This window comes from Channa argus, chromosome 9 (assembly GCF_033026475.1).
Source record: "Channa argus isolate prfri chromosome 9, Channa argus male v1.0, whole genome shotgun sequence".
NCBI classification, from domain to species: domain Eukaryota; kingdom Metazoa; phylum Chordata; class Actinopteri; order Anabantiformes; family Channidae; genus Channa; species Channa argus.
Window position 1 is genome coordinate 11,852,003 of NC_090205.1, and position 19,884 is coordinate 11,871,886.

The following is a 19,884-nucleotide window of genomic DNA, read 5'->3' on the forward strand; positions in this document are numbered from 1 at the left end:
ATTTGGGATGATAATTGGAGTGGGCTTTCCTACATGGCTCAGTTGGCGATGGGAACGAACTACTGACCTCGTGGTCCGTTGACGACCCCGAGGTCAGTAGTTCGTTCCCCGTTTCCAGCTGTATGATGAAGTGTCTCTGGGCAAAATTGGAGTGGGCTTTCCTGCCGTCATGCCGTAATTGGTGACTCTAAGTTGCCTGTGGGTGTGAATGTGAGTGTGAATAGATGCCTGTCTCTTGTATGTCTCTCCGTGTTGGTTTTACATTAATGTAAAACCACACAGCATCTGCCCCTGTCAAAGCTGCAGGTTTGCAGAATCTTACAGATGAGGTGCATTCAGGGCTGCGAGGCTTCTGTCATATATCACTGGATGGTCATGGTTTTTGATCTTGTTCTGCTTGGTCTGCAGGAGTAGTGGTGCAAAGTTGTATTCACACAGACATTTACCCTGCATTCAAACAACTGAGAGAGTGAGTTTAATTTAGTTATGAAACGGTTTATGATCCAGGAAGTCTGGTTGGATATATTGATGTATGAGTTTTAAGCTAATTAGATGACATAAAACAGCACAATAGCCTGAGTATTTCAGACTATTGTGCAGCTTGTACAGCTCTGGAAGGTTTCCCGCTTGAATTGCTTTGTCGTTGGGTATAGAGATCTCCAGGTAAACACAGTGCATGTGTTACAATGTTACCCACCAGGAATTCACACTTGCATCTACATGACCAGCCAACACAGTGCCTTGCCAGATGACATGTTATTCATGATTCACTATATATTTACAACATCATTGAAACTCATTTAAATGTTATATTATGTATCATTATAATTCAAGGATGTTTCCTGAATGAACGTCTACCTCTTTTTTTGGTGGACAAAGTCCCACTGAATGGTTTGGCTTCCAATATTGATGAGTATTTCTCATCTGATTTGACCAATATTCACCACCCACAGAATCGAGCAACACGTTTCTTTCAGCAACATTTACTTGAGTTTTTCTTTTTCTTTTTGTCACATTTCCTGCTTACTGACTCTGGTTGGGCTTTAAACACCTGGGAGAAAAAAAAAAGTCTCTTTGCTCTCTCCCCCTGCTATTCACACATACATGGGTGAAGCTCGAGGAAATCCTGCTTTACTTAAGAAATGTATAGTGTTCTCCTGAAAATTGACAACCGCACACATGCACAGTATTGGGTGTGTCTCTCATGCACAAAACAATATTCACCGGCTGTAAGACACTTGTTTACCCTATCTGCTGTTTCTTTATGACCTCAGTCATCTTAAAAGGTACCTAGAGAGTTTTTATATGGCAGCAGTGACATCATCTGCATTTCAAGGAAGAAAAAATGTCATCCTATACTCCGGTCACACTAAATCACTGTAGCACCATTGGAGTGTATGATAAAATATCAAGCTATGGAATCCTGTTGTGCAGAAAACCATGAGGGTTCAGGGGATGAGAAGAAGTAATTATGCAGTTTAGTTTGTTGGGGAAAGCACTGAATGGAAACGAAAGTGATGTCATGGAAATAAAATTTTTAGACCCTTTTTGTTTGTAAAGAGAAGGGCAGAAAACCACAGGTGCTTATGTTATTTAGAGTTGTCAGGGCTAAACTAAGGCTAAACTAATTGGCTGCTAGTTGAGAGTGGCGAACATGGTGCGCTGATCCTCTCATCACAAGCAAAATGTTGAGCTATCGACTGAATCATTAGTGGCTTAATTTCTAACTTGTACACAATCAGAAACATCTGTGCAGACATTTGCAACCGCAAAAATTAACTAGTTATTGATTAACTTAGTCAATAAAAGCATCAAAACTGACCCTGCCCAAACTTAATATGTATTTTAATAAGACTACAGAAAGTAAAGAATATTCCATTTGTTTTCTTTAAGGAGCTGTGTCCTGTATTAATTCTTGTAGATGTATTTCTGTTACCAGATTGTCATTACAAAGGTCAACGTCCTCTCTCCAGAGATTCACCAAATCAAGCACTCCTACAGGGATGTCTGAAACAAAGCTCCCTAGAACTGATATGCATGTATACGTGTATGAAAGATGTAATAATAGTTTTACTAGTTCCCTAATGGCTCATCCTAAGGTTATTTAACTTAGACAAATAAACATGGGCAATAAAGAGAAGCAGAGTATCACTGAAAACTGTCTACTCCTGCTCCTTAGAGATGGTTCCCACGTGTCTTAGAAAAGCTGGATAAATTTAGAATGTTTTTATTAGTCACTCATGGAAAATAACATGGAACATAAATAACATGGATAATTGTTACTGAAAACCTTTTTCCTGGAAGTTTTTGAGTAATTCTCACCTTTTCATTTCAATACAAAAGCAATATTGATGCTTTTTAGATAGCCAGAGTTTAAAATTTTTATTTGCTAATGTTTTGTAATATAGATTTTTAGGGCTGAACCCAAGTAGTTATAATGTAAAACCGGTGTTAGTACTTCTAAAACACAGATTACCCACACACTAGTCAGACACAAAGCAAAAAGTATGCATCTGATTAATCAATTAGGTCTTTCTGTACAATCATTTTATACAATGTCATTTTGATATGGAGGCGTATTTGCTGGACTGCTTTTTTGCAAGCCCTCGAGGTGTGCGGAAGAGCTCGGCATACAGAAGAATAAGTTAAAGGAATTTCTTTCTTGAGATCAGTTAAAGATACATGATTTTGGTAAAAGTATTAATGCAATACAATTTGTATAACCTATGGTAACCTTTTGCTTATTTTTATTTAGATTTTCACTAACCCCAACCCAAATAAATAGCGTGAATAAATTATCCATATCTGAAGGTGTTCAACAAGTTCACATTGTTTTGCACCAGTGTTTCTGCATTGATCTTGCTACATCAGTCAGTTCTCTCTTGGGAGCCCCAAGGTAGCATCTGATCAAAGAGAATAATTCAGGTCCAAAGCTGAGGGAGGAGCAGGAATAAGACCGAAGGAGCAGGCAGTAGAAAGAGAAGGTAAACCTCATAGTCAATACTGGTTGTGTGCACAGGGAAGAAGAAAGAAGGTCAGAGAGTTTCAGAATACTGTTTCTGTACTGTTTCCACATGGGCTAGGCTCATTTTGCAACACGATCTTTGTCAATGTATCTCCTGTTAAGGTTTTAAAGCCAAAATAGCATCCCATTGGGTGATTGAGAGTTTCACTTCTCATGCAACATAATATCATCAGTTGTGGCCTTGACTGCATATTAATTAGTATTGAGGCACATATTGAATTACTAGAAAAAGTACATTGTGCACGCAATAGGTATATAGCTTACTTAGTTTCCCTCCAGTGTCTGTGCCTGACATTGCTTCCAGACATCCTCATTTATAGAGTGTATGTTAATATAAATTCTCACGTGCCTGGAACTGTAGAAAACAGCTTCTATATTGAAAGTTTTGTTTTCTCTTTTTCTGTCTGCTTCATAATCATGCTTGTTCCAAAGCCAGATCCATACTATAGTCTGTGGATTATTTAAAGTAATCTGTGCATAATTCCTACTACAAAAACGTGTTTTGCTTCTGAAATATTTTGGTTGGTGAGAGAAATCTTAAATTGTGTACAGGAAGAGCTGCAAGAAGAATAAAAGTTAAAAGTTCTAGATCATGTGAAAGTAAAACACTAATGCTGGTGCCTCTGCATCCCTAGATAGTCATTAGAAACAATTATCCATTTTATAAACAGAAGCAGAACATTATGAATTGTTTACACAAGGACCTCTGGTGCGTTCATATGTTTAGGATGGTTCATGAACTTCTATCCGTATCCTAAATTGTGTTGAAAAGAGATTATACTTCCGCAAAGACTAAAATTAGACCTAACACTAACACAAGGACGGGGAAAGGTTCCAAACATTGTGATGCACTGTAAATCATAGTTGTGTGATCTGTTGTGTGTAAATATCACACTTGACATTATATCAGAAAGCTGTTCCTTCTGAAAAGTGAAGTAAGAAAACAAGAAAGTTTTTTATTTAAGTTATTTATTTAATGTCAAGTAATTTGAATTTTAGAGTGAAGTTCACTATTGCAACCAATCTGAGAATTTCACAAAAGGCAAGCTTTTGAAGCATTTTTGCGGAAGGTGGTAGAGTGTAGCAGAATGGCAGTATAGAGCATAGCAGAGAGAGGAAAAGCCTGGTAGAGCATAGTCTTGTGCTACTATTACTAGCTTCAGTTGTATAGTGTAGCTTTAAGGAGCCATAAGTTACCGGACGTTGTGCCTAGAAATTGTGTCTTAAATTTAAGTTATTGCTCAGCCCTTATTTAGCCTCATCATTATTGTTATGTAGCAAGGCAAAGAACATGGTACTTATCATAAAGCTGTCTAATTAGCATGTCATTTATGTTGTGACTATTTATCTGTTTCTTGTTTCAGGTGATTACTTCATATTTAACTATCCTCTCAAAAAACAAACGAATTCCTACTGAGACAATAATTGGTTTATTTACATTTGAAACTTTCATCACTGCTGCAGTTCAAGTGAGCTTCATATTCTGTGAGTGGTTTGAACAGCTGCAGATAGACCCTTTCTGCAAAAACTAAAATCCTGATATTGCTACTTGCAGATGTAAAATGTGTACAGTGTAACATTACTCCTCTTGGCCATTCATCCATGATAATTATCTTTAGAGTCTAAATGTTTTTATTTCCTTATCACTTTATACATTATTATCCCGCTGTGGTTCTGTTTGGTTAACTCTGAATTAATAATTGACTATATCGACTGAGTGTAAGAAAAGCTGAAGCACAGCTTGTTTGGCTCACAGCGTTTTGATTTTTCAAGCTGCTCGTATTCAACAAAATGAGGTTTCCAAGCCAGTGAGATAGCCTAGTGTGGAAATGTTTTTTGGTTTTTTTGGGCTTTTGTCTCAGTCTTCAATATAGCACAGAGCATCGTTTGTTGTAAGATCTTTTTTGGGTGGGGGTTGTTAAAGAAATAAAAAACACTGCAATTTTATTCTCTCCATATTTTTACAACACATAGATATGCAGTATTTGGTGACAAAGAAATAGTGAAAATTAGTAGAATTAGTTATAAAATATCAGATTCAAACGTAAAGGTGTTTTATGTTGTTTTTGTAAAGATCTGTTGAACAACACAAAAACAAATTCTTTGCGGTAGGGCATTTGGTGGGGATGCAGAAAGCTGCGGGTTTCGAATCTCACCCCACTTTGGCTGGGTGGGAGCATTTTCTGTTGTTGCGATGCTGAAGGGACAAGACGAAAGCTGTTGATATTAGTACTGTTAAGAGATGGTGATCAAATCACTATTTTATGGTCACAAATCTGACAAAATTAGCCAGGATCAAATTTACATTAGATAAATCACACTTCCAACTTGCTTGTTTCTAAAGTGTTTAGTATCTAAAGTCCTGTTTTATATATCATGACCTGCTATCATATGATTAAAAATTTACTGTTCATAGGTCATGTGATAAGCTAAATGGACTCGAGTGAAGCAATGCCACACGTGACTGAAACCTTGTATGAAACTTGTGTTGACGGCTTGAGGAGATCAAGAATGAACCTTGATGTGTCAACATTAACACACCTTAATGACCGCACTTTGTGTTATTGGCTATAGAGACATATCATTCTAAGTTCCATCATTCTTCATTTTACTTGACCACACTGAAACACTCACTCTATGAACTCGACGGTATACTTTTGGAAGTCTCTTTTGGGGCAAAGTTTGACTTGAGTGTGACTCATTATACATGTCCACACTGCATTACTCTGTTTGTATCCTAGACACAAACACACCGGCACCTCAGGTTTTTTTTTTTCTGTGTCCCACAGTCGAAGGAAAACATGCAACGTTGTGCATCAAAGCTGTGTTCACTACATTTGCCCCGCTGTGCTTTGCAGTGCTTGCCTTTTGTTGTTCTGCCAGGGGATGTGGGCACCAGACTGTCACATCCAGTTTAAAAATAGTGACCATCCTTTCTACTTCACTCTTGAACAAGATCTGCAAAAAAGCAAAACAAACAAAAAAAAAGACGAGGAAAATTGTGCTAATAGGTAATGGCTTGCATCAGAGAGCAGAGAATTCGGTTACAAAACTTCCCGAAAACCAGCTTCTCGTAAGAGACTCGTCATTTGGAGTGCAGGGAGGTGTTCAAAATGAACAAATGCTGCGTTGTTATTGAAGGAGGGAAAGTGGGCATTAATGAGTAGAGTAGGAGTAGTTTGAAGGCAGCTATTTGTGAAGAGAGAGGAATATAGTAAAATACAATAACTAATAAGATGTTTAACTCATATTCTGAACACTTCCCCTATGGTAAAAATGGGACCACCCATCAACTGTCGTCATGGAAACTCACGCAACAATGTGGGCTCTTTATGTTATGACATAAAGAGAGTTTGGAGTGGGGGTGGGTTCCAGCTAAAGAAGGGAACTCTTTCATCATCTATTAAGAAAAGTTAAGATTTGGATGCAGCTTCAGTGTTCACAAAAGCAGCGAGGTAGTGACAACCCCACACTTCCTTGTGTACTTGATTATACACACTGTGAATAAGCAAACACTGAAAGTAATTATTTTAATTATATTTTTGGCCGCTATTTCTTTAATCTGTTTTAAGTTTTTTAAATGACTAGTGAAATATCCCCATCACAGTAACTTTATTATTATTTGTCAGTCCAGACCCCTGATATATTTACTTTAGTATCGCAAATAAAAGCAATAGCATAAATCGAAACACATCATTAGCACACTTTTGTAAAATCTCTCACAAGTCTTGAGTAAGAACTTGTTTTGTTAGCATTCAGTCAAGAGAACGAATGAATGCATCTATTAATAAACACACCTAAAAGAGTTTATGTGATGTTCTCGATATAATTTGAGCCTTTTGGGAAAAACTGTGAAGTCGAGCTGTTGTTTGCTTTGTGTGTTTATCTTAAAATGAAAACATAAAATCATGGTGTTTTAATCATGTTTTGTCTGGTCTGTGTGGCTCTGGACCTTCACCATCACTGTAATACGGATTGTTTTATGGGAAATGTAGGATCCAGCCTGTTTTAGGTTTGGTTTATAATGAGGGATACAATTCTTAACATGTGCCTCTGTTGCTTTGATTTGGGTTTAATCTACTTTTTACAGACATCAGTTTTTGACACTTAAGTTTTTGGGTTGCTGTAAACTACTCAGACTGACTGTAATTATAATAAAACAGAGGTGGATGTTTCAGAAATTGTGTTGCACTTACAGTTGGTCATGTTTAGAATGTGCTTCAGGTTGTGGTTTGTAGCAAAGTTTAGAATAGTTCAGGTAAATATAAAAGTTTCTCTGTGAATGTACAGTTATATGGTGTGGTGAGAGCAGGCCTTTGTGTAGTCTTCAGTCCTATTTTGGACACTTAACAGGCAACCCTCTTGGCAATGTATTTGAACTGACTGTAAGTGGTTTGAATTTGGCACTTTTTTAATGTAATTTAACTTTTTTAATGGCATTTAAGTCTTACGGCCTCCATTTCTCAAGAGTCTACAGAAGAAAAACCCCACAACTGCATCACACCAAATGATTTTGTCATTTATCACAGCTTCTGCTTAGGACTTTATGGGTTATAAACCGTTGCTTGTTTCACATTATAGCTGACATAATATTCTTTTAGGCCTATATTAGTGGTGTAGGCACAAATGTGGAAGCAGCAGCCATACATGAGGACAACATTTTTAAGTGACTACCACCACATCACTGAGTGAAGAAAAGATTGAGCCTCTTTAAATTATAGCATCTTGTCCACAGGAGCTGTAAAAGCGAGTCTTCCTCACTCCAAATGCATCAGACAGTAATTGCCACTACAGAGTAAAGCAGTCTTATTTCCTGAGAGAAGCAAACAGTGTGGAGTGGAGTCTGGGAGGGTGCAAATGTTCTCCCATTGGCTTAATCCTGGTTGTCTTTGACCTGAATGCCAAACACAGAAGGGACTTTTTTTTTTTTTTTTTCTTTAAACATCCCCTTGTTTTTATAATCTTCTTTTACTTTCCCTTTCTCTTTGTGTGGTGCTGAAAGGGCCTCTGAGTGCTTCCCCCCTCAGTAAAGGGAGTTGTGAAGTGCTGGTGAAGTCCAGCTCAGCAGTCTCTCACTCGTCTTTCCTCTTTTAACATTCTCAGCAGAGGAATGGGGGGGGGGGGGCTTTCCTTGTTTAAGCCTCTCACCAAAATCTGTGTTTGTGTTTATTTGTGCTCTCATAGGAAAAGAGTATTTTGTTCAATGACCTGTCTATTTGTTATTTAGGGAAACTGATTTAATAGCACTGATTAAATAATCATAAAACGTTTAGCTTTTAACCCACAGTTGGGACAAAGCACAAATAAACAGCACTTTACTGCCTGCATGGGTTTTATCAATATGTCAATTGCGACGGACTATGTTATAGCTGCCAGACTGACACACATGGCTTCTCAAAGAGGAGGATGGACTTGATTTGTAGAGGCTTTTCTATCACTCTGCCTAATGAGCAAGGTTGTCAAGGAGACAGAGAAATTGGTATCATGGATGAGGGGAGGAAGAGTGCTCATGCTAGGATCAGAGGAAGTTACATTTTATGCTGCTAGTTTGATGACACAAGTGGAGAGATTGGACGTGTAGTGAGATTACGTTTAAATGCTACCTAAAATAATCTATTAGGTTTATTTTAAACAAACTCTGGCACTTTTTCCTCTTTGGTTTTAGTTTTTGTTTTGCAAATCATGTATTTCCTTCCGGGCTCTTTGACACCAGAGAAGGAATTGGCAAATGAAGCATGATCTTATGTCAGTCACCAGATTTGATTTCCGTGTGTGGCTCTGTGTAGCACTGATGATTCAGGATCACATTACTAAAACTCAGTTCATATGACTTCCTGTTTATAGTACTTGATTAATTTATAAACACTCAGTCTGTTTTTACCCAGTTTATGTATTTATTGCATTTGGGTCTGTATTTATAACAAGTATTTTGGCATCTTTACTGTGTAGGGAGAAATAAAAACTAAATCCCAAATTAAAAAAAGCAAGAATTAGTACTACTGAACACGCCTGATCTCCTATGCATTTGAAAAAGCAAGCAAAAGTGCTGTGCTGTGGAACCTTTTCCTAACGGTCTTCATGCGGTTTGCTCATCTAGCCATCCACACTAGGCAGACTACATTTTATAATATGAAAAGGGAAAAAGCACCAGCCTGGTCTAATCCAACAGCTGTAGCCTGAGGCGGATAGAGGCCACAGCATGCTCACATTCCTTGTGCCTCCTGGAAGATATGACATCACCATCCCTCATCTTGTCATAAATCTGCCCTTCAGCATCTATTTCCCAAACTATCTGAAGAATCACAGCTGCTGTATTTGAGTCTTTTTCTTAATGTCAAATCAACCTTTCTATGATCTTCCTTCTGCTGTCATTGTTGCAACAGAAAAAGTTATCACAGCTTGGAAAGTTGTGTAACTTGATTTATGGTGAACTTAAGAAAAACTCTGTCAGTTGCTCAATTCCCTCCTCCTCTTCATTTTCCTTCTTGTGCTGTCCCTGTCCTGGCCTGTGAAGAAATCCAGTTTGACAGCTTTGTAGACGGCAAGCAGAAGCAGATTCACAGTTGTGGTGCGCTACTGTACAATCGGTGGCAGGGTAAACTCGAATTTCAGCTTTTGTTTAATAGATTTTGATACAGTAACACACCACTCCGCTTTTAATTGTGGTTATACCTGTGTGAAATCTACACCAGCTATGTGGTTTAAATGTTGTGGCTGATTAGTGTTTTCAGTAATGATTCAATGTCTCTGTTCTTGTGGGCTAATTGAAGTGGAATTAAATATCCCCAGAAAATATCAGCTAAAGCTTTAAAGTGCTTGCATCTGCAAAATGTGGCCTAAACAGAAGATATTAATGTTTCTGCCAGTAATGGAATCTTTTCTTACATGGTCTAATTTGTGAAGCCACACTTCTCATAATTCATATTTCCCTTTTGTTGTTGGTCTTTATCTATGCGTTTGCTTCTAATGAAAAAGGTAGGTATCTAGGTAGGTAGGTAGGTAGGTACAATAGATATCTGTATCTAGTGTGTGCAACCTTCTAATCTGTGGAAAAGTCAGTGTTACTGTGGTCTTGTGTTAAATACGAATTACACTTATATAAATTATGTATGGGAACATATGTAAATATGACATACACGTATAATCTATCACATGAAATTTAATTGTAAATGATATTAAAATCAGTTTTGCCTCCTGAAGTGTGTAGCTGCTATAGATCACAATGTCCCATAGTAATTTAAAGCTAAAGACAGCTTTAAATTAAATTCAATATGAAATGGACAGTTTTATGATTACACAAAAGCTTTACAACATGTCTATTATGTCTTTGAATTTGTCCTCGTCACCAGAGCAACTTTTTTCATCTGCATCATCTTTGCTTCCCGAATTTATGCCAGTGAACGTGTTTCCAACTGTAGACTTCGAACATGGTGGTGAGCTAAATATAAACTGGATTGCTCAGATGGTTCTCATACTGTGAGATGCCTTTTATCAGAGAAAAGGCTTTCACAGTATTGAAAAAAAAAGCAAAATCACATCAAACTTCCCTGATCCCTTCATACATATTTCTAAATTGACAATCTATTTTCCATTTGGCTGTCTTTGAACAGATAGACATAACTGCCCAGCAGTTAAGGTGGTCAAGCAAACTCATGTCAAATCACCTTACCTAAAGCCTGGTGAAATAGAGCATGTAATGGCTCAGTGTCTGGAAAAACTATAAGGTGTGTGTGTGTGTGTGTGCGAGAGAGAGAGAGAGAGAGAGAGAGAGAGAGAGAGAGAGCATGCAGAATGAGCACACTGATTGATTTTGTGTGTGTGTGTGTTTGTGTTGAACTCTAGCAAATAGGTTTTTTGCAGAGGCATTTTTTTGAGTTGACTGTTGCATTTAAGATCCACAATACACAAAGTACTTTGTTTCCCCAGTTTTCAACCATTGGTTTTATATAGATATGTAGGTGGGCTGAGTGGTAGAGCATTGGGTGACTCTTAGAAAAGATTGTGATCGTTTGCATAGATATGTCTGTTAAGTATGTAAAAACGTTTGTATATAATTCACTGTAAATATTGAAGTAGGTAGCCACAGTAAGTGAGAAGCCCTTTTATTTTACTAATTTTTCTCCTTTTTTGGGTTAGGAGTTTAGGTTGTACCTTCTGTATTTTTTTGTGTGTATGTTGTTTGGTTAGGTAAGGTGGGGTTTTTGCTAGAGCTCTTTGTTTGTTATTTCGGGCACTGCTCACTGCTGAAGCAAATAAATTGCAACCACTTGGTTCTTCAACAGTTGGTCTTGCTGGTTTTGTTTGGGAGAGGAACGAGTGGGGGAGCAAATTGTGTTATGCCTACAGTCCCCTTAGACCAGGGGCATAACAATATTCTTCAGAGGGCATATTATGACACTGCTGTTTTGTAATTGCTACACAGAGGAAGAGATTCTGCACAATCTTTTTCCAAGGAGTTATTAGGTTTAGTGCCAGTTTAGGCCATGAATATTAACATGAACTTTAAAGTCATATTTATACTGGTTATGTAATTTAGCCTTGTGGTAGACCTTAAACCTTTTCAGGATGCATCCTGTCTAATGTGAGCGGGGATAAGCGGTTTAAAATTGCATGCATGAATGGATTTGGATTAATTTGTAAATATTTGCCACAGCTATACTAGGGCTTTCAAAAACACCTTAAAATGTGTCTTTTCACAAGAAATAACATGCGTCGTGACATTAATGTGTTTTAATAAGGCACAGTTTGCAGTCTTGTTGCAGTGTTAATATCATCACTGATAAATTGTTAATGAGAAACCAGAGAAAGGCTTTGTTTTGTGAATCCATTTAGTATCACCTTTACACACTGTATTTCTTTATAATAAATGATTAATTCATGTATGTATCCAATCTGTCCACATCTTTGACTGTTTACTGGTGTGGTAATGTCTACAAATGGCTACAATGGCTTTTGTTTTTTGTCTTTACCCTGTGACAGATTCTGGATGCACTGTAAGAGTAGAAACAAAGTATTCACACACTTAACTTTTTACACATTTAGTTATATTACAGCCTCGTTTCAAAATGGATTAAATTCATATTTTCCTCAAAATTCTACTAACAATACCCCATAATGACAACATAAAAGAAGTTTGTTTGAAATCTTAAAATACAAAACAAAAACAATATGAGTATTCACCACCTTTACATAATACTTTGTTAAAGCACCTTTAGCACCAATTACAGTCTCAATCTTTTTGAGTATGATGCTACAAGCTTGGGACACCTAGGTTTGAGCACTTTCTCCCATTCTTTGTAGTACCTCTCAAGATCCATCAGGTTGGATGGGGAGTGTCTGTGCACAGCCATTTTCACATCTCTCAAGAGATTTTCATTAGAGTTCAAGTCTGGGCTCTGGCTGGGCCACTCAGGGACATTCACAGAGTTGTCCCATAGCCTCTCCTTTGTTATCGTGGCTGTGTGTTTAGGGTCGTTGCTAAAAGAAGCCCCGTCGCCTCCGTCTGAGGCCCAGTGCGCTCTGGAACAGGTTTTCATTTAGGTTGTTTCTGTACATTGCTGCATTCATCCTTCCCTCGATCCTGACTAGTCTCCCAGTTCCCGCCGCTGAAAAACATCCCCACAACATGATGCTACCACTACCATGGTTTTCTGTAGTAGTGGTATTGGGAAGGTGGTGAACGGTGCCTGGTTTCCTCCAGACACGATACTTGGCATTCAAGCCAAAGAGTTTAATCTTTGTTTCATCAGACCAGAGAATTTTGTTTCTCGTTTGAGAGTCCTTCAGGTGGGTTGTCATGTTCCTTTTTACTGAGGAGTGGTTTCCATCTGGCCACTCTACCATACAGGCCTCATTGATGGAGTGCTGCAGAGATGGTTGTTCTTCTGGAAAATTCTCCTCTCCAAGAACCATTAGGTTCTTGTTCATCTCCCTGACTAAGGCCCTTCTCTCTCCATCAGCCCGTTTGGCTGGCCTGCTCTAGGAAGAGTCCAGGTGGTGTCAAACTTCTTCCATTTATGGATGACTAAGGCCACTGTGCTCATTGGGACCTTCGATGCTGTAGAAGTTTTTTTGTACCCTTCCCCAGATTTGTGCCTCAATACAGTCCTGTCTCGGAGGTCTGCAGACAATTCCTTGGACTTCATGGCTTAGTTTGTCCTATGACATGCACTGTTAACTGTGGGACCTTATATGTATAGGTGTATGCTCTTCCATATAATGTCCAACCAACTGAATTTCCCACAGGTGGACTCCAATCCAAAGTTGTAGAAACATCTTAAGGATGAACAGTGGAAACAGGATGCAACAAACATCTTTCATGTTGTCATTATGGTGTATTGAAAATAATGAATTTGATCCATTTTGGAATAAGGCTGTAAGATAACAAAATGTAGAAAAAGTTAATACTTTGTGGATGCACTGTATAACCCCACTGAAATGTTTGTATATCACTGTGTGAGGTGTCTTACATCTTGACTCAGCCCTCTGCCCTTCTTTTCTGCAGGGGGACTCCATGAAAGATGACAGAGGAGGTGATTGTTGTAGCCAAGTGGGACTACATGGCCCAGCAGGAGCAGGAACTTGACATCCGTAAAAATGAGCGTCTCTTCCTCCTGGACGACTCAAAGACATGGTGGCGGGTCCGCAATGCTGCCAATCAAACTGGGTATGTGCCATCGAACTACGTAGAGCGGAAGAACAGCCTAAAGAAAGGCTCACTGGTGAAGAACATCAAAGACACACTGGGTAAGAAGACTGAGTGAATTATTTTAATTACTTTGAATAACTGCACTTTCTTTTTCATTATTTTCTTGTCCCTGTTAGTTGTGATGAGATGTGGTCACAAACAGTGGTCAGTGGCGTGCATGCCTGTGTGGTAGCCTGACTCTTCTCAGAAGTAAAATGATACCCCTCACTGTGTCTCAGTTCTCGCTGGGAGCTGTCACTGCACTCCAGGGATCCTGTTGAGTTAAGAGTTGCTCTCAGCTGTCAGCACACTGTCTCTCAGTCTCCGGCCGTGACTTGAATACATTAAACTGTGTGCAAAGCCCTAGCTGCCAGCTTATTAGAGTGACTGTTGGTGCACATAGTATGGCAGTAGAGCTTGTGAGTTATTTATGCTTTTTCTCAGTTTGACAGACAGAAAGAAAGCAGACAAAGGCTACTAAATACTGCACCTTTTGGTTATTTTGTGGCAGCTATAAAATTAATTAGGACCTATTAAATTACATCATCGCGTCTTTTTGATTTTAAGTACCCAAAGGACATCAAACTTGCCTTTGTGTCCAAGCTTGACCCAAATTTTGTCCACAATTTGGTGAACTGTCCAAAAATAACTGTAACCTATTAAAACTATAAATTCATTAGCTTCTAATGGTAAATTTACATTCTGGATTCTCAAGTATTCATCTGATGTTTTGTTGTAATTTTATGCTTTGAATGTTAATTGTATCATCAGTAATTTTTTTTTTCTACAGTCCAAAGATGATCTGAATATTCAATTTGCTTTTTGTTACTCATATGTTTAACCATCAAATCAGATGTCTCTTTTTTTATGTAAAAAAACATTAACATTCATTATCATATATTATTAATAATACAATCTATTATTACACACACAACCTCATAGATGATCCAAACTCCATGCATGCAGTTGTTTGTCCATAATTTCAGATTAACAAAGGTAGTAGTGGTTTATATATTTTACCTCATACATAAAACCACATCTGGCACTGGCACAGTGAGTGTGTATTCTTCCACACCAGTGCACAGTAGCTTTAAACTTTTCCAACAAATTGAGCCATGTTTTGTGTTTGTATTTTGATATTTGATATTTATCAATGCTTCCAATCTAATTCTGTCATGTAACTCAGGCATCTTGGGATTAGATTAATGATAGACAAATGATCTCATAACCAGTTCCTAATAATTATCAGGATTTCAAATTGCATCTGCTCTAATTAATTTTATTTATTCATAGAAATTGGATAGGGGCACAGAGTTATTGGCTTATAATAAGGCTGACAATCCGCCACAGAGCTGGTGCATTTCAGCAGCCACAGAGTACAGATGCCACAGACGTGACACTATATAAATGTGTGCTCAGTTGGGAATTGTTGGTGTACAGTCAAGACTGCAGGAAAATTTTTAAAAAGTGATCAGTTTGCTCTACTTTATTATAGTAGAAAAACAGCATGAGGCATTTATTTAACAGTTTCAGCTCTAACTTTTGTCAGGATGTGAGGGAGAGAGATAGGAGATGGATATGGTGAAAAAATAGACAAAACTAGTGGAATTTCTAACAAGACAGAATGATCAAGAAGGGCAAGTGTAACAAAAATAGCAACAGTGTGACCCTGAAAGGCAGCCACATTTAGACTTGAGAAGAGAATAGAAAGAGATGAGGGGAGTGTGGTTTAATATGCTGCTTCCTCTCGCCTCTGTGGACACTAGCCCTCAGGGAAACTGGAGCTTTATCTGGGCCAGCATGGTACAGCCTGCCACTGTCACCCTCATCGGGGTTCGTTGTGCTCCGAGACGTGTGTCACCCCTGCACTTCCCCCACTTCAACACTGCTAACATCAGACCCTTTCTCTCATTGTAGGTCTGTGCATTTTTATGATCACTGAGATTGATTAGTGGACAAATCAGCTGCCTAATGGATGTGCTGGAATGATAGATTACCTTCCCGTCCCCGACTAACTTATCAAATACAACATTATGGCCTTGTTCCATTTCAGTCTAAGTAGTTTGCTTCCAGCCAATAGCCCTTCGGTGATAAAAGCCTGAGCAAATCCAATTGGCACGAAACCTTTCATGATGAGGTGATGAGCAATAGGTGAGGTCAGGGGCTAATGTAACTTACTCACACGCTTCAGTAGGAAATTTAATTGGTTGAGAGCATGATCACGTCATCCCATCTGTAGTCTCTGTCTTTTTTTTTTTCTTCTTCTCTTTACCACCTCTTTGGTAAAATGACTTTCAGATTATGAACATTGCATCTAGCCTTGGATTTGTTTTATCTCCACATTTTCCACTTCGTGTATTGGGCTTTAATGTAGTTGTGTCATCGATATTCATGCAGCCAGCATTGAATTGTCAATGGCCATATGCTCCGTGTGTCGCAGTTTCCTATAACAGAAAGTAAAACCACAATGGGCAAAAGAATTCAGGAATGTAGGGCCAGCACTCATAGGCACAACATACTGGAAAAGTTACATTTCTGTCCACTTGAGTTTTTACTTAGCAGCTCTGCCACTGTGTGTGTTTGTGTGTGGGTGAGGAGTTTATGTTAGTACTTTCCTATGAATGTAACTGTAAGCAGTAGGCACAAAAAGAGCTTCGAGGTAGCACCTATCTACAGCAGCACAATGTGTGATTACAGCAGATCAATGAGAAAACTTCCAGCAAGAGTTTATATATCTGTTGGAGCCTTCAGATTCTTCTGTATATAAATGGTCTGTAAGGAGCCTGGCAGGTGTCAGAGGCATTTGTGGTCTGGTTGTGTTGGTGGACTGTTGGTATCATAGAGATCATGTAATAGCCGTGTTTTGATTTCCAATCTTTTGACATTTCTTACATAATTACAGTGTTATACAATTTACTACACCTTATAATTGAAATTATTTTGTTTTAAAAACCTGCAAATCTAATAAAATTCTCTCCAGCTTTACCTGTACTTGCATTCTGTGTGAATTAGGAAATATAGCAACACCCTATAGCAAGATGATAAATATAAGTCATACAGATTAGCATTTAGCTTAAACCATGGCTACACCAAAGTATTGCCTCACTGCAGACTCAGTTGTCACACAGCTCATTTGTTATTCAGTTGACGTATTCTAATAAACATCACTTGCTGACACAGTACTAATGCTCGAGGGCTAGGTTGTGTTTTTCGTTTCTTTGTTTCATTACTGCACAAACACAGAGTGCATGTGTCTGGTGGGTGGTGTAATATTGTGTAGACTCATTCATTGTGGTTATTTTCACACTGTTCTTTACTGTTAGCAATAGAGTGAAGCAATATGCTGCAACATGCAGTCATCGATGCTTTCATCATGTTAAAGTCCTTTGGGCTCGAAAATCTAGCCTCCCACCATAAGATGAAGAGGTAGGTGAAGGTCGGGAGTGAATGAGTGGGAGGAGAGAATACAGCCCGCTGATGCTATAACCAGCAGGCCAGTGCCTTGAAGTGGAAATCAGTGAAGAAGAAAGGTGTTTTTTTTTTTTTAAGCTCAAGAGCAGCAGCAGTCTATTTTATTTTACCTTAAGGAGCACCAGTAGTAGGCCCAGGAGTCAGTTTCTGGCCTACAGCCGCAAGATACAGAAACTTCTCACACATACACCCAGCAATCTGATATGTAGGATGCACACTGCTATCCATAAACATGATCTGTTTATTATTCCTGTCCTGTTTTTGTAGTCTCTGATGTGGTTGGTCTACTGTGTGGGGTGAGAAACAGCTGCCAAGGGACCCATCGTCTTTCTTTGCTGCTCTCTTTCTCCGCCTCGTCCCTCTGCCAACAAGTTTCATGCTACTCTGTGTGAACCCAGCAATTTTCCAAACATTGTAGATTTACTATTCAGCAGTGACATTTCTGTGGCATTTCAACAGTCTCTGTGGCACAAACTGGCTGATTAGCTGTCAAGAAACTCACTTCAGTCATTAGCAGCACACATGAGCATATGCTGACACAATCCTCAGCTGTCAAGTAAATTGTTTAAATGTTGTCAACTGCATAGTGTATCATTATTATTTTATTATGGATTTGAATTTGGGACCTCCTTAGTTTTGTTCAGCAGAGAGACTTTAGAAACTTAAGGTCTTTATTGAAGTGTGCAAACACATGTTTAAAGACTCGTCTTTGAAATACATGAATGGAAAAGTCAGAGACAGGTAAGACAGGAGCTAACTTTGATCCTTGATGTGCCTGTCATTATCAAGCCCATGGTGCCTGCTCCACTTTTCATTCCTTGTCTACACCACCTATTTTCAGCATTTTTGTATAGATGTATATACGATGTGTAGATGGTGTCGACAGAATACCAAGTAGATAATGTACTCATCATTCATTTTATCTGGGTTTGAGTAAAATGATGCTCTGTTTTTAGTTAAGAGTGTTAATTCTTTTACCAAAAGTATGGACCCATCTGTCCCACCCTGCTGCAGTCTCTCGGGTTATTTTGTATCCTTAACCTCTAAAGTAGTGTTTTGCTTCTCGGAGCCCATGAATGACATCCACTGCTTCATCTCCCTGTGGAGCTCAGGCCTCTTCCTGCTTTCAGTCATCACTGCTTCTCACCACTCTTGTAATGCCAACATACAGCATATTTGGATTTTATATTTAAAGTTGAAAAGCTGCTATAATCTGTAGTTTTAGGTTTTGGTTTGATCAGATGTCTACTACCAATTTATTCTATACCTGTTCTGATTAAATAGGCAACTGTTTGCTAACAGATAAGCCACAACAACTTATGATAATGTCATGGTTGTGTTTACTACATCTTGTTTCACTGCCCTAAAGTTGCAGAATACACAAAATAACACAGCATTAAGTTAGTACAATAAATCAATTTGAAAAAAAGAGCATTTATGAGTCTTTTCTCTCTTTCACCACTCTCCCTCTGTTTGGGCAGGTTTGGGAAAAACTAAGAGGAAAACAAGTGCCCGTGATGCTTCCCCAACGCCTAGCTCAGACACCGAGTACCCCTCCAATGGCAGCGGGGGTGGAGGGGTGGGAGGAGGTGGAGCTGCTGAGAGAATCTACGACCTCAACATTCCAGCTGTGGTTAAGTTTGCCTACACAGCAGAGAGGGACGACGAGCTGACCCTGGTCAAGGGTTCCAGGGTAACTGTGATGGAGAAGTGCAGTGACGGGTGGTGGCGGGGCAGCCAGGGGGGTCGCGTGGGCTGGTTTCCCTCCAATTATGTCCAGGAGGAGCTTGGAGTTGCAGAAGACAGAGAGGGAGATTCATCCCAGGTCTATCATGGAGGACCTCAAGGGACTTTGTTGGCCAACGGGCGTGCAGGCAGCCGTGGTGCAGTGCTCCATTTAGTTCAAACGCTATACCCCTTCAGTTCTGTGACAGAGGAAGAGCTGAACTTTGAGAAGGGAGAGGTTATGGAAGTGGTGGAGAAGCCCGAGAATGACCCAGAGTGGTGGAGGTGTAAGAACTCACGTGGCATGGTGGGCCTTGTACCTAAAAACTATGTCATGGTGCTGGATGAGCGGCCCGGCCTGCCCTCCTCTACATCAGGTTCCCCACAGAACCGCTTTTTGGCGCCGGCACGCTCAGGGAAGTTTGCTGGGAGGGACTGGTACTACGGCAACATCACCCGACACCAGGCTGAGTGTATGCTCAATGAGAGAGGACAGGAGGGAGACTTCCTCATACGAGACAGCGAATCATCGGTGAGTCTGTAGGGTGAAGTCATGACACAACCTGTATTAGAAAAGAAAAAGGGTGACAAGATAGAGACAGTTTGTAACTATTTACAAGGTTAGAAATAAATACTTACTGCATATTATGCACCTGCATTTATTAATCGTATAAGAACTTTGATTAGTAAATATTTGCTAAATATTGATAAATTATTGCTAAACATTTATCAGCAGATTCATTTTTGTTTACCAACTGTACTAATTTTGAAGAGCGACATTTAAATCAGCAAACAGTTATTTATATGAATCATAGCTTTAATAGCCAAACATGATTTAGTATAGATATGCTGCATTGATCACGCTTTTGGGATTCCCTGACCATTGTAAATAAAGAAGGAAATTGGTTTATATTGTGTTAAAAGGAAATCGTGACCCAGAAGGAAAATCTGCGGATAGGAGATGTATATACTACAT

The 19,884-nt window shown here is 39.0% G+C and overlaps 1 protein-coding gene across 3 annotated transcripts in view; it reads left to right on the forward strand.

Annotated features, from left to right (window-relative positions):
- The window catches only part of nck2a (NCK adaptor protein 2a), a 32,435-nt gene that overhangs the window by 9,154 nt on the left and 3,397 nt on the right, over positions 1–19,884 (forward strand). For 2 of the 3 annotated variants that reach the window (XR_010915147.1, XM_067515335.1), the window contains exons 2-3: positions 13,530–13,771; positions 18,665–19,440. Coding sequence is in view for 2 of the 3 variants with exons in the window: in XM_067515335.1 (XP_067371436.1) it covers positions 13,546–13,771; positions 18,665–19,440 (1,002 nt within the window). In the remaining variant the exon portion in view is untranslated. Of the gene's footprint in view, positions 1–10,649; positions 10,750–13,529; positions 13,772–18,664; positions 19,441–19,884 lie in introns of those variants that run through there. The other variant, XM_067515336.1, reaches the window with a different exon arrangement.